Source organism: Acanthopagrus latus, chromosome 23 (genome assembly GCF_904848185.1).
Source record: "Acanthopagrus latus isolate v.2019 chromosome 23, fAcaLat1.1, whole genome shotgun sequence".
Classification (NCBI taxonomy): Eukaryota; Metazoa; Chordata; class Actinopteri; order Spariformes; family Sparidae; genus Acanthopagrus; species Acanthopagrus latus.
This window is the reverse complement of record NC_051061.1, coordinates 4902182-4915753: the sequence shown is the minus strand read 5'-3', so window position 1 is coordinate 4915753 and position 13572 is coordinate 4902182. Positions and strand designations below refer to the sequence as shown.

The following is a 13572-nucleotide window of genomic DNA, read 5'->3' as shown; positions in this document are numbered from 1 at the left end:
TGCTGAATACTGAATCTGATAATCAGCCTGGTTAATGATCAGTCAACCCACTGTATACATATACATTTATTATTTTACTTTGGCAGTAAGTACATTTAATATCAGATTACTTACTCAATTGCACAAGTAACCTTCATTTTTGTCTTTTCAAGTCTTTTTTGAGAGAGCCAGGATTGAAGTTTCTCCATTACCACTCTTTATGCCAAGCTAAGCTAACTGGCTGCAAGTAGTATTGATCCACAGATATGAGCAACATTTTGGAAACAAAAATAAGCAAATTTCCCCAAATAACCTATTTTTCTGACTATTCCTTTTAATTCTATCTTTTTATCCATTGCAGTTACATGGTAATACATCTTCACCACTTGGTCAACAGGATGCCTCTGCCCTCACATACATTTTACAGAACCCCAAAGCTCTGTATTTTTTTTACTAATTTGCCCAGCCTTGCCTTGATTATGCCTTTAAAATGTTCCAACCTGTACGTCTAAATGGTGTTTCAAAGCCTTCTTCATGCTGCTATGAATAAAAACCTGGCAGGAAAGTGCTGAGGCCTGTTGTTTCGCTTTCTGTCTGTTACTAATTACCCCCTCCCCCCAACCCTTCTAACTCTCTCACACAGATAAAATAAAATTAAAATACAAATACAACGAAATAAAAACAATTAGAAGATGTCACTGCTGTCAATGGTAGCTTCGACCCCGATTCTGGAACTATTTTAAAGAGATGAAAAATGCAGCTGGAGCTGAACTGGAATGAAACAGAAAAAAAAAACACTGAGAGATAGTCTCATGAGTCTGGACCTTCTGTAAAACATCATACTCTTTACTGAGGTACTGTGATGCCTATTTTTATCAACATTATAGAAACTGGGGATGTACTCGTCTGTTGGCCACTGTTTAGTGATTGTTTTCTGATTGTGATATTGTTTTCGATTGATTGATTGAATAGTCTGTAAAAAAAAAAAAAAAAAGTGTACAAGGCCCGTTAACAAATTCCCAGAGTCTAACGTGACATTATCTACCTACAGATATTTAGTTTAAATATAATGTGACCTAAGAAATGCGAGACTTACTGTTGAAAAACAGCAAAATAATGTGGTGAAAAATGTGACATGAAAATACAAATCAAAAGTGATCTTCAGTAAACAATTTCGTGTCACTTCATGAGGTAAAACAGGAGTGAGATGATCCACAAGGACTTGTACAACTGAACCAACTAGCTGCATGTTTTCCTCTCTACGTGTGGCTCAGTATGGTGCAGTCATCCATCAAGTCACCGAAAGATACCACAAGAAAATTCAGTCAGGAACAAACACTAGCATGGACCTGGATGATTTATCTTCAACCTGCATTAATTAACCACAGTCTTCCTTATCTGCCATCCAAAGCCTTGTCTCTGGCAATGACTGAATCATTGAACTTTATCATTAGCGTGGTGCCTTTGTGCCAGTGGGCGGTGACCTTGGCGGGGAAGCCGCTGTGTGTGAGGATGGCCTCCACGATGCCTGCGGTGAAGGCAGCGCAGTTCAAGCTGCTGTTCTCCTTGGGCACGGAGATGTACGCATTGATAAGTGGCTCCTTTTCTATGATGTAATACGTCTTGTCGTCATCGTTGGCCTGCTCCAGCTTGTCTGCTTCCTTCCCAAACAAAGACTTCCACACGTTGACCTGAAGGAAAGAAAACATTAAAAAAGTGACTGAACCCTTCAAAAAAAAAAAAAAAAAAGAATCGGCTGCAGTTTATATTTCACTCACCTTGATGAAGAGCAGCATGTTGAGCAGTTTGGTCTCCCTCTTCCCGTTCTTCTCCCTCAGCACCAGCACGTCCAGCATGCTGGCTCCGACGCTCTGGCCCATGTCCGCCAGGCGTGTCTGCAGCTCGGACACGGAGTACACGCGGCTCTGACAGTACTGCACCATCTCTGAGAACAGGAGGGCAAAAGCACTCACGCTGACTTCGGTCTTTGGTCGGGTCAGGGGTCGCTCCAAGATGTTAGATTTCCCTCGAGTAAAACGGGTGTCCATTTTCTGTTGGAGACAGCACTGGTTAGTATGTATGCACTTTTTATTATATTATAACACTTATGCACTTAAGGTATCTGCTAAATGTAAATATATCTACTGGAACACATAAGGTACGTTGCTCATTATAAATAGCGGAGAGTTCTTATCTGGCACATACTTCTGTGACTGACTATGATTTGATTTAAAACTTGAATACCAAAATATCAAGAGATTTGTCTTTGAGGGCAAAATAAATATCCACATGTATACAAATCAACCTAACTAAACACCATGAGTGCATGAAAACTAGTAGCAAAATAATTATGCAATAACTGCAATATCCAAATTGCAGGGAATGCAACAAGTTTATAAAAGTCAAATGTATCACAGTGTTTTATATGAAACGTTATAGTGCTACATTGCTGCTCTGGCCTCCAAAGTCTTTCTCCAGATGTACTGAAACATGTCTGTTTGGCAGAGACCAGGAGAAATGCCACATTATCATGATTTTACTCGTTTTTCCAATGACAATGAAAACTGTGGTGTAAAATGTAACAATCCATAATAATCAGGAACTAGATTGCAATATCCAAAAAGAATCGTAATCAATCTTTGACCATATTCTGCAGCCCTACCCGAAATGAACGGAAAAACTGGTAGAAAGCTAAAAGCACTTGACGAATAAACAACAAGTGGTAACTGAACAAATAAAAACTTGACCAAACCAATTTAATTGTAACACAGCGTAACAACATCCAGTTTGTTGAATTTGTATCATCCACTTTGAAATAAATTGAACAAGTACACCTGGAACAGTCCAGCTGATTGATGGACAAATGAACGCAATGGCATAAAACACCTCAAAATATCAAAAAGCTTCTGATGGCAGAAAATATATAAATGATGTTAATGTTATTCACTCTCACATCACCCAACCCCAGGATAAACTGACAGAGATGTAATGATGCTGTCAGTTTCCTCTTTGGATGCAGTGATCTCTGATGTGTGATGGCACACTAAGGAATATAAATGAAAAAGTATTTTTGCAGGCTAAGAAAACCAAAACGGTCTGCAACTAAGGTAATCCAACTAACCAAGGCTTTTATCAGGTTAATAGCTTAGTCTGATCATTATCAAAATAACATGTGAACCTCCATCTTAAGTTCCCAGAACCCAACGTAGGATCGTCATTCTCCTTAAGGAAAAATCATTAAAAAAATCCACATAGGCTAGAATGAAAAAATAGAAAGAAAAACAAAAAACAAAAACAGCAAGTCCTCTCACTTGAACTGCTCTAGAATTCTGAAACTGATATCCTGTTAGTCAACTGAGCAATTAATCGACTGATGGTTTTAGCACCACAGTCACATACTATAACAGAGTACTTTGGCAGAAATGTCATGGAATGACATCACAGTATTCTCTCCTCACACTGCACCACGGCGAGGTTTGTTATTACAGAAAGGAACTTCAGCTAGCTCTCTCGACATCAAACTCACGGCACATTCCCGCCTAATAAATTCAAATTAAACCTCGTATCAGCCTTAAACCAACACACTGTGTCCTCTAATCCACCGACTGTGTACTTTGAGTCTGTCAAACGCCAGCACAGCTGTAGACCATTAGCTGTTAGCTCTCTCTAGCCACAGCTAACTGCTACTTCCTGTTAGGGTTAACTGCGCGCGAGTCCTTCGCGGACTACAAACACAGAGCGAATGCAGTGTAGAAAACAAGTGGTCTGTTCTCCTGATATTCTTATAGCGTATTAGAGAGCTCTTGGAAGATAAACGAACCTTGTTGGAGATAGATCAGCTGCTGTTCAGGTTTTCTTCTTCTTCTTCTTCTTCTTCCGCCTTCTTATGTTTTGATTACCTCCCATGAAGCGCACACCGCCCCCTACTGCACCGGAGCCTCCACCGCTACACACACTCATTGCATTAGGCTTCATTTCTTTACAATGTTTAAAAAATGTATACAGCTGTGAATTAGCTACATGTACAAGTTTGTCTAAATAATGGAAATTCTAAAAGCTCTATGTCTGCCATGAGATTATTCTCATATACCTTAATTATTCTCAAATTATTCACAAGCTCCATCCATAACCCACATTTTTAATGACCCAATAGTCTGCAATTGTTTTATCTAACCATACACCAACATTGTATTGATTATATTTCAATCTATTTCTGTTCAGTAGTGTATTTGACAGGAGGATAAGAAGCGTGAAAGAACCAGAATAAGGCCACAAGGTTGTTTTTATATCTTGTCCTTGGCAAAATGTCAAAAAGTCACCCCAAAATAAGTAAGAATAAACCCATATGTCTCATGCAAACTGGCTGCATTTTTATGAACTGGTAGCAATGTTGGGGATCTAGCTGAGGACATTAAGGGGACGAGCCGCCAAGGGAGGCCCACTGAGGCCAGCAATAATCAGGTTCATCATGATATTTGTTCATCAAAACTCTCACCACTGCTTATTAAAATGCTCAAAATAAGCATGACATATTTTGTTGCTGAAGTAAACTGTAGCCTGTTCTATTGTAAAAATCCTTTCCCTTAAAAAAAATGGTATGAGTTACATTTCTGTCACACAACGTCAAAAGTGCGTTGTGGTCGGCTGACGCGTGAATTCAGCAATTTCATGACCCAGACTAACTTCTAGCTGAATTTCCTTTGCCACGACAGGACCTGCACATAAATCACGATGACAGGAAAGAAAGAAGCACGAGCCTGGGCTGGCGAGCGCTTCAGATGCAAATAATAATGTAATAACCAACTTTTCTCATCCACATTTCAAAAAGCAGGAACCTCCTTGTCTGTGGACGGGCCAGTGCACGTGACACGTGTTTCTCACGGGCTGCTGTTAGGCACTTCTTTTTTCTATGCTGCTTCCAAATGAATCACATTTACAGACCATTTTCATTGCATACATTGTGACCTGTCCTGTAAGGAGAAGCTCACTTTAAATCTACATCCCTGTAATGTTAACGATGGCCCACATCCCACAGTCAGTGCAGCTGTAATGTTATCAGTTATACCTGCCTTTGACAAAATGTCTGCTGTTCTTTTCAGTTTAAGTTTCTGCATGCTGTATTTTTCCTCTGAGTCATGTTTGCTCCATCCTCAAAAACTGCTGATGCTCATTATGAATGCTGCCATTGCTCAAAAGGTCTTTATTATTACAGATAACAGTGATTACAGATTTATATCTTTGACCTCGCCTTCTTACTTCTGCAGTGTAATTTCCACTTCGCACAAAGAGTACGTCCACTTCCTGTTCTTGTCATCATATGACTGCTGTAAAGCCAGATATGTGGCTTTTGGTCTCTGCATTGAATGCATTTAGCACATGGCTGTATTTCCATCAATGTCAGCAGGCACATATAATTCTGACCTAATATTAGTGATTGGTGGATTAATCCGTGGGTACACACATATGATTCATGGCTCTGGGACTTCCTCAGATCATTAACAAGAATATGCTGATTGCCTCAGAGAGGACTGCCAATGATTTGCACAGTCCTGAAGGGTTTGCTATTGGCAGATTTTTTCCCTTTTTCACAAGCACCGGCCGATTTAAGAACACAAATCTGATGACTGGGAATTATTACAGAACTTGAGAATTTCTCGAAAATGCCCAGCTCGCTCACATCGGCGCTGCTTATGTGCTGTATCCGGGATGACCTCAAGTGTTCTGGGAAAACAAGTCCACACCACAGGTGCTAGTTTCCCACACTGCTTTGCCGGCCAGACCGACAAACTGAACGCAGGCGTATCTACGTATGTCCACAGCTGTTGCGTAACCAGCCGCTTACTTTGCATGTGAACTATAAAATGGGAGCGGCACGTATGTAGGAGACATTTGAGGCTTGGAGCTGGATGGAGTTCAGGATGGATAAAGGCTGCTGGAAACACACCCTGACCCTGCTGGTGGTCTTGGTCGGCGCGTGTGCAGAAGGTAATGATGATGTTTGTTTTCACCAGTTTGTGAGATGTGTTGTATGGAATGGAAATATGTGTATTCACATCATTTGGAGTGAAAGAAAATGTACTGACTGAAGTACATTTATTTTTTTCCCCTTTTTGACTATATTGAATTATTATTATAAGTCTCCAGGTGAGTCCTTGTGACTATATATCTATATGGCAGATTTTTTTCTCTGTCAGTGAAGAATTATTATGCTTTTGAGCAGAATTACAATATTACAATATCATATTTAAATTATAATAATGCTATAATATTAAAAAGTATAAGTAATATTCTTTTGGTCCACAAGCTCATATTGACTGGTACATACTCCTGAACTATACAGACTAATTTCTCTTCTCAGCAAAGTGACAACAAGTGGTGTAGAACTAAACCCCAGGCACTACACATACTCTGTTACACACTCTATTGTACATCAGTTGTCCCTCTTGTACAAACACTTGAATGCAGGAACATCTTCATCTGTGGCTGTTATTAGGTTAATCAGTAATGAAGCGTTTGAGGAAGTCTGCACAGTCAGATGTACAGCTGCGGTCAAATGTTTACATACGCATATACACAAGAACATGTGTATCACGGCAGTCTTCAGCTGCAGTGATTTCTGCAGATCTAGTGTTTTTGTGATGGAATGAGTGGAACACGAACTACGTTGTCACCAAAAACATTCCTGAAGTTTGCTTCAATGATGAATTTATTGTTGGTCTGCTGAAAATGTGACCACATCTGCTGGCTCGAAAAATGTACGTACAAAAAAAATCAAAAGACCAATTTTGGTTATGTGCAACCACTGTGTGAATCAGACTTTCTTTGCAGCACGGCCTCTTAACTTCTTCTGAGTGACAACAGCTGGTGGCTTTTCTGGGTCCATCCTAATGGGACTTGTCTGATACATCCATTAGACTCAGCCACAAACACTGCACTGGAAAAGTCTGAGGGGCTCAGCATTGATCTGAAAGAGCCCATTATTCATTTGAACGAGTCAGGAAAGTCCCTTGGAGCCGTTTCAAAGCATTAACAGGCCCCAAGATCAACTGTGCAAACAACAGTCTGTAAGTATAAAGTGCATGGCCCAGTTGTGTCACTGCCACGATCAGGAAGAAAAACACAAACTACCATTTACTGCTGAGAGAAAAGTGGTCAGGATGGTCAAGAGTCAACCAAAAAGCAAGTCTGCAATGAATTACAAGCTGCTGGAAGACCAGCGTCTACAAGTCAAGTGTGTTTTGCATCAATATAAGCTGAGAGGCTGCCGTGCAGAAAAGAGGCCGTCGCACCTGGTGCCACACCTTAAAGCTCGACCGGAGATTGCTGCTGATCACATGGAGAAAGAAAATACTGCAGCAGTATGTTTGGAGGTGAGAAGACCTTTAACCCCAACAACACCAGACCTACTGTCAAACAGGGTGCTGGTAGTATTATGCTGTGGAGCTGTTTTGCTGCTCTAAAAAGAGTAAATGGAATAATGAGGGAGGAGGATTATCTCCAAATTCTCCAGGAAAAACCCAAATTCATCAGCTAGAAGGTTGGGTCTTGGTTACAGTCGGCTGTATCAAAAACACATCAGAGGTGGTAAAAGAAAGAGTCAGGCTAGAATTTAGCATTTGGGATGGCCTTCCCAGGTTTGGTTTGAATCCCATCGAGAACATGTGGACTGTGCTGACAAAACAAGTCTGTACCAGGAAGCCAACAAATTTAATTGAACTTCACCAATTCTGTCAAGAATGGTGGTTAAAAATTCAGCCAGAAGCCTGTGGATGGCTATCAAAAGCACCTAACTGAAGTGAAAGTGGCCGAGAGACATTTAACCAAATATCTGAATTGTTTGACGTATATTTTTGAGCCAGCAGATTTGGTCACATTTTGAGCAGACTTATGATGAATGACATTTTGCTGCTTTGAGTGCTTTTACTTTTAATACCAAGTACATTTTCCTTATCATTATACTAACATACTTTTACTGAAGTGAACATTTTCAGTCCAGTACCTTGTGATACTTGTGATAGATTACTTCTACTCTAACAGATTATTTATTGCTTGCTTATTTTATGCTTCCTCTTTCACTGTTTCCCTCCAAGTACTGTCCCAGCGTTTTGCACCACAAAAGCAGCAGAATGAAACTTGAGAAACTTAAATCAACATTATGTAGATGTTGGCATTTTGTGTGATCTGGTGCTCCCCACAGTTTTCCCAGTGCAACACCACTGTAATAAATACAAATCCCGGGTTGGTAGTTCCAATATTTAAACTAAGATCACAGCTAGTGAAGGTTATTAAACTTTTCTGATGCTGATATGGGTGCACCCCACAACCTAAGGCTTATCTGGGGCTGGACAGATTGCTTTCCATCTGAATGACGCTTACATGTCACTGCTCTTGTCTCCAGCATCATTGTCCTGGCACATGGATGACTTCATCAAGGCGGTGAAGCAGGTGGAAGACGGGGACCCTGGGTCAGAGCCAGTGGCTGTGCTGAAGAGGCTGCGCAGGGCAGCTGGCCTTAATGATGCATTCATTCAGCACTTCCTCAGTGATGCTGACTCCGGGGGTCCTGGAATGGATGCTGGCCTCTCAGCTTACATTAGAAAGGCTGTGCAGCACACGGTGACTGAAGATGCCCGAGAGGAAGGCGTGGTCCTGACGTCTGACGGCACCACTGTTGCCCTGGCACCGCTCCTCCTGGGCATCGAGGCTGGACTCCTCTCCAGGCCTGAGAGGCGTGGTGTTCGGGGTCTGTACCAGCTCACTCTCACCAAAGACCTGGCCCTTCCTTCCAGTCCCAGCTCTCCTCTCACAAAGTTTCTAGGACCTGACGGCTGCTGGGACAACGTGACCTCTCCTCAGGTCTTCACCCTATTGGACAGCCCCTCTCTGCTCACCAGTGCTCAGCTGAACGGAGGCATGGACGGCGTGGTTCTCGGGATGGATGCCAGATCCAGACGTCCCCTCAAGCTGAGCAGTCTGCTGATGGAGTACTACTGCCACCAGCTGGACAGCAGAGGGCTGGACGCCGCCCCGCGCCTCATCAGCCGACGCCGCAGGGAGAACTTCAGAGGGCTGGTGAGCCCTCCAGTGCTGACCAGGCAGGTGGTGAAATCAGCTGAGCTGCAGCGGAGGCTGACGGGCCGCTCAAAGATGGACGTGAAGCAGAGGAAGGAGCTGGTGGCTGTGGTGAAAGAGGGAATGAAAGAGTTTGTCCATAAGTACATAGGTGAGCATGAGACCAAACTGCAGGGGACGAATACTGTAAATTCTTGTCTTTCAAATTCAGAATAATCAACACCTTAATTATCAGAAATGTATTATCTCAGGTTAAACCCCTCGAGATGTATCAAAAAAGTTACAACCTTCTTAACACAATCAAGAGAAAAGACAACAGATCAATCCATAAATAGATAAAGGAATACAGGAACAGCAATTACATTACTGGGAACATGGGCAATTTGTTAAATTACTCTGACCAAAAGGAGCCTGAAACTTAAAAGCTTTTTTTTTTTCTTGGATTCAAGGACGACCATAAAAAGGCACCGATCAGCGCTTTTTACTAAATAATTTGACGTTATAAGGAACAAAACATGTTTTAAACAATTTAGATAATTAGAGTTTCTGCATTTAAAAATAAATCAATGCTAACAAAATTGACGTGTCATATCCAGGTGGAGCCAGCAGAGTGTGTACATAATGTAATGGTGTCTAAAGATAGGGTCAATCCACACACAAAGATATATATGTTTTTTCCACTTTCTGAAGAGATGTACCATAGGGTTGGGCAGATGAATGATGCCATCGTCCATCACTGATAGCTGACAGCCACAGACTAGCCTATTAATCCCTGAGCATCGTAACATTGTGATTCAAAAGGCTCCCTAACAGAGAGCATAATTAAGTGTTGTGCCCCCTCAGAGTTGCCGCGGGGCAACAGTTGTTTTTTATGATATGTGTGGAGAGGAAATGAAAAGAAGCACGTTGCTGCTCTTCATTCAATCTCCTTGTCCCGTTTATTATTTTCTCATTAAACCAGCTCAGTCAGGTGAACCCAAGATACTTGGTTAAATTTATGGCAGCAGTGTTTCTTTTCCAGCTGGCCACTGTTTCCCTCAGGTGTGCCCTTTTTATACACAGTTTTCTTAGTTTGGCTTCCTTGGCTAGTTGGCCAATGTTGCATTATGAGGCTGAACAAAGCTAACTTAACGGACATGTGGCGTGGAGATGATGAGATGGAACTTCTTAATATTTTGCCACTTCCTGATTGATCGCCAACTGAAAAGATGACGGATAATGGAAATCTGGCAGGACATCATTTAAATAAATGTGTACAAGATGGGTGTGGATATTTTAGAATTAATTCATGCCCTTCTTACTGCACGGTGTAACAATATCAAACAGTAATTTTGGACAGGAAATGGTTGAATGCTAATGTTAGCTGTTGTTTAAAGATAATGGGTTATCAAATATATGTTTTACTTCCCTTGTCCCTCCTGATTTTCACTATCCATCGTCTTTTCCCACCCTGAGTGTTACATCACAGGAAAATGGATTTGGAGTTGAGGTTCTGTATAATGCCAAGAACCACTGAATATGTTTTTTTTTTAAATTCTTTCAATATTCAATAATTGACAAACAATTTTGTAGAATACTGACATCAAACTGCAGGACTTCTTGAATGTATGAAATAATGGTATCATCTGCATATAGTTGTACACAAAAAATGGAGAAAGAGTGTTAGATTACCAATGAAGAACTGAGAAAAGGAGTGTTCCTAACGTTGCCCTGAGGCACATCTCTATGCTGAGTGTGCAGATCACCACATCAGAAACTTTTCAAACAATCCTGTGAACCTGTGAGCAGTGAATTTTAAGAGAGGAAAACTTGGATCTGAAGCCAAATTGACTCCCAAATTGGGAGGAGTGATATCATTGTATCATGTTTTTATTCAGAATTCCATTCACGGATACTAACCTTCGTTGTTTCAGACTGTCCGCCCATCATCCCTCGCTGTATGTGGGGTGCAAAGCCGTACAGAGGGACCCCCACCAACCTTTCCCTCCCTCTCTCCTTCTTGTACATCCACCACACTGTCACGCCGAGCCAGCCCTGTCTGACCCACGAGCAGTGCTCTGCAGACATGCGCTCCATGCAGCGCTTCCACCAGGAAGACAGAGGCTGGGACGACATAGGATACAGGTAAACGCAGACAGGTTTTCAGATCTCATGCACAAATATTCAGTGTATATGTGAAATCTTGCACCTGGATTGCAAAGTCTAAGATACGCTGCGCTCCTGAAGCTTCGTCGCAGGCTCTGACGGGTACATCTACGAGGGCCGAGGTTGGCGATGGCAGGGAGCCCACACCCTCGGACACAACTCCATAGGCTACGGTGTCTCCTTCATTGGAAACTACATGGCCAGTCTGCCCTCCCAGCATTCCATGGGGCTGGTGAGGGATCAGCTGGCATCCTGCGCTGTCGGCGGAGGGCGACTGATTGCCAACTACAAGGTGCAGGGGCACAGACAGGTGGTGAACACTCTCTGTCCTGGAGATGCTTTCTATAATGAGATCAAAGGCTGGGATCACTTCTGGACAGGTACGTATGAGTATTGACACATCAACAGGTGGGGGGGCTGTTAAGATGATTAGGAAGAAGTTGAATATCTAAACCAGAGCTGGTGTATCCTGCCACAAATTGCTCTTCATGCCCCGATTGCAATGGCATAACAACAAAAGAAGGAAGGTTAGAAACATGCTGTCAAGAGACTCCGTGGCCTTTCGTCAATAGGGTGCGGCATCCATCCTTATGTCTTTTAATCCTCCATTTTGGACATGTCTAGACAGTCAGGGCATGTCTGCAAAAACACACTGGTATTTTTAGTTGCACTATATTCTCATTTCCAGTTGAGCGTGTAAATGTTTGTGTAAAACCCACAAGTTTAATGAGAAATAAATGATCAAAAGCAGGTGTCTCCATTTAAAAACAGTTACCAAGAAAAACTGAAAAGGCTGTATGTTACTGAGATCCATGTCCTCGACTCAGTGCTGACAAAAGACTGGTGCTTCCCTGACTGCTGGCCATGATGTCATCATTGTTACTACAACATTAACCTCAGCAACACTGACTATTATATATACTGTTAACTTGTTACTTTGCAAATTCACAAATTTACAGCTTGTGACCTCTCACATTAAAACAGTGACTTGTTGTGGCTCATTGTCACGTTTCAGATGTCTACGAGTAGTTTGCAGATCCACTAAAGGGCCATTTCTCTGTTGGAGTTCTCACATGGTTTAATTCAAAGAGCTATCTAATGCCCTAATATTCTCCAATATCAAACTTCATGAAACAAATAGATGTTTGTTTATCAGAACTTCTTTTTTCTTTTTTCAACCACTGTATATCGTCTCACACCTTGTCAGACTGATTTTGTGACCCTTTAGACGGGAAACCCGGGATTAAACTACCCAACTGTACGTAAAGTAGTAAAAACAGCAGCTCCACCTTGAGTTTACTCTGGTACTTGACGTGCATTTGGTGACAGAGATACCATTCACCCTGTTACAAGACACTGTAACATCAAAATGATTGTGACGCTCTTATTTTAAGCTGTTATAGAAGTGACATAATGTTGCTTTAAGGGGGATCTTCAAAGCTGTATTTGTACTTTTACACATGTATCACTGAAAACCTAGTCCTCCAACTGGTTCACCTATGCTATCTAATCTTTCATTTACTTCCTTTCAGGAGATCCAGTATAGAAATCACCCTGGTTGACAAGAGGAAGAGCTGGATAAACCAAAATAACACAATAAATATTCGTCTTATTCTTGTCATCTGATTCCTGACCTTTTCTTTTGACCACTATGAACACCTGTGAAGAATACATTTCATGTGATTACTGTGAAAAGCATTGGTGGAGAGGGACAGTGGAGTTTTTCATCCACTACATTTATCTGACAGCTTTAGTTACTGCAGATTAAAGGTTTACACACTAAGGACATTTGATTTGACAGTACAACGATTCGTTAGATTAAACTACAGTATCCAGCAACATACTGGAGATAACTGTTCCAAGTCAACCAGCTTCAAAATGTTGCTTGAATGTTAACACAAGGACTAAGTGAATTGATTAAAATCAATCTCACAACAGTTATTTGAGTATTTAATTTTTCAATTTGATTTCATCAGTAATGACACCTATCAGCCACAGCATTAAACCCACTGACAGGTGACCCTAACCCTAACCCCCAGCAGAATAATGAGCCCCGCCACACCACAGAAACTGCTCAGGAGCGGCTCGAGGGAAGTGACGCAGGGCTCAAGGCACTGACCTGGCCTCCAAATTCCCCAGATCCCAATCTGTTCAAGCATCTGTGGGTTGGCCGGAACATTTCTAATCCACGGAGGCCCCACCCAGCAACATACAAGACCCAAAAGGATCCACTACAAACATCCCAGTGCCAGACAGCACAGGACGCTCCAGAGGTCTTATGACCATGCCTTGATTCACTGGGGCAGAGCTGTTTTGGTTGCACAAGGAGAACCCACATAATATTAATGGGGTGGTTTTAATGGTGTGGCTGGTCGG

At 41.9% G+C, this 13572-nt stretch overlaps 2 protein-coding genes across 3 annotated transcripts; one reads left to right on the top strand and one right to left on the bottom strand.

Annotated features, from left to right (window-relative positions):
- Positions 1 to 50: 50 nt before the first annotated feature.
- LOC119013659 (trafficking protein particle complex subunit 5-like) lies at positions 51 to 3916 on the bottom strand. 2 transcript variants are annotated; one of them, XM_037088396.1, is made up of 3 exons: positions 3800 to 3916; positions 1758 to 2030; positions 51 to 1670 (listed from the first exon to the last, which is right to left on the bottom strand). In XM_037088396.1, the coding sequence occupies exons 2-3, from the start codon at positions 2025 to 2027 to the stop codon at positions 1374 to 1376; spliced, it is 567 nt and encodes a 188-aa protein (XP_036944291.1). In that variant the 5' UTR covers positions 2028 to 2030; positions 3800 to 3916; the 3' UTR covers positions 51 to 1373. The 2 variants fall into 2 exon arrangements, with proteins under 2 accessions (XP_036944291.1, XP_036944289.1); XM_037088394.1 differs by lacking the exon at positions 3800 to 3916 and adding an exon at positions 3158 to 3180.
- Positions 3917 to 5140: 1224 nt separating this feature from the next.
- pglyrp6 (peptidoglycan recognition protein 6) lies at positions 5141 to 12823 on the top strand. Its single transcript, XM_037088393.1, has 5 exons — positions 5141 to 5964; positions 8378 to 9202; positions 10965 to 11175; positions 11278 to 11576; positions 12729 to 12823. The coding sequence occupies exons 1-5, from the start codon at positions 5886 to 5888 to the stop codon at positions 12740 to 12742; spliced, it is 1428 nt and encodes a 475-aa protein (XP_036944288.1). The 5' UTR covers positions 5141 to 5885; the 3' UTR covers positions 12743 to 12823.
- Positions 12824 to 13572: the final 749 nt, after the last annotated feature.

Coding starts and splice junctions, on each gene's coding strand:
- LOC119013659 (XM_037088394.1), bottom strand. Junction 1,671..1,757: donor ACATGCTGCTCTTCATCAAG/GTGAGTGAAATA, acceptor TCTTTCCTTCAG/GTCAACGTGTGGAAGTCTTT.
- pglyrp6 (XM_037088393.1), top strand. CDS start 5,886: ATGGAGTTCAGGATGGATAAAGGCTGCTGGAAACACACCCTGACCCTG. Junction 5,965..8,377: donor GGTCGGCGCGTGTGCAGAAG/GTAATGATGATG, acceptor TCTTGTCTCCAG/CATCATTGTCCTGGCACATG. Junction 9,203..10,964: donor GTTTGTCCATAAGTACATAG/GTGAGCATGAGA, acceptor TCGTTGTTTCAG/ACTGTCCGCCCATCATCCCT.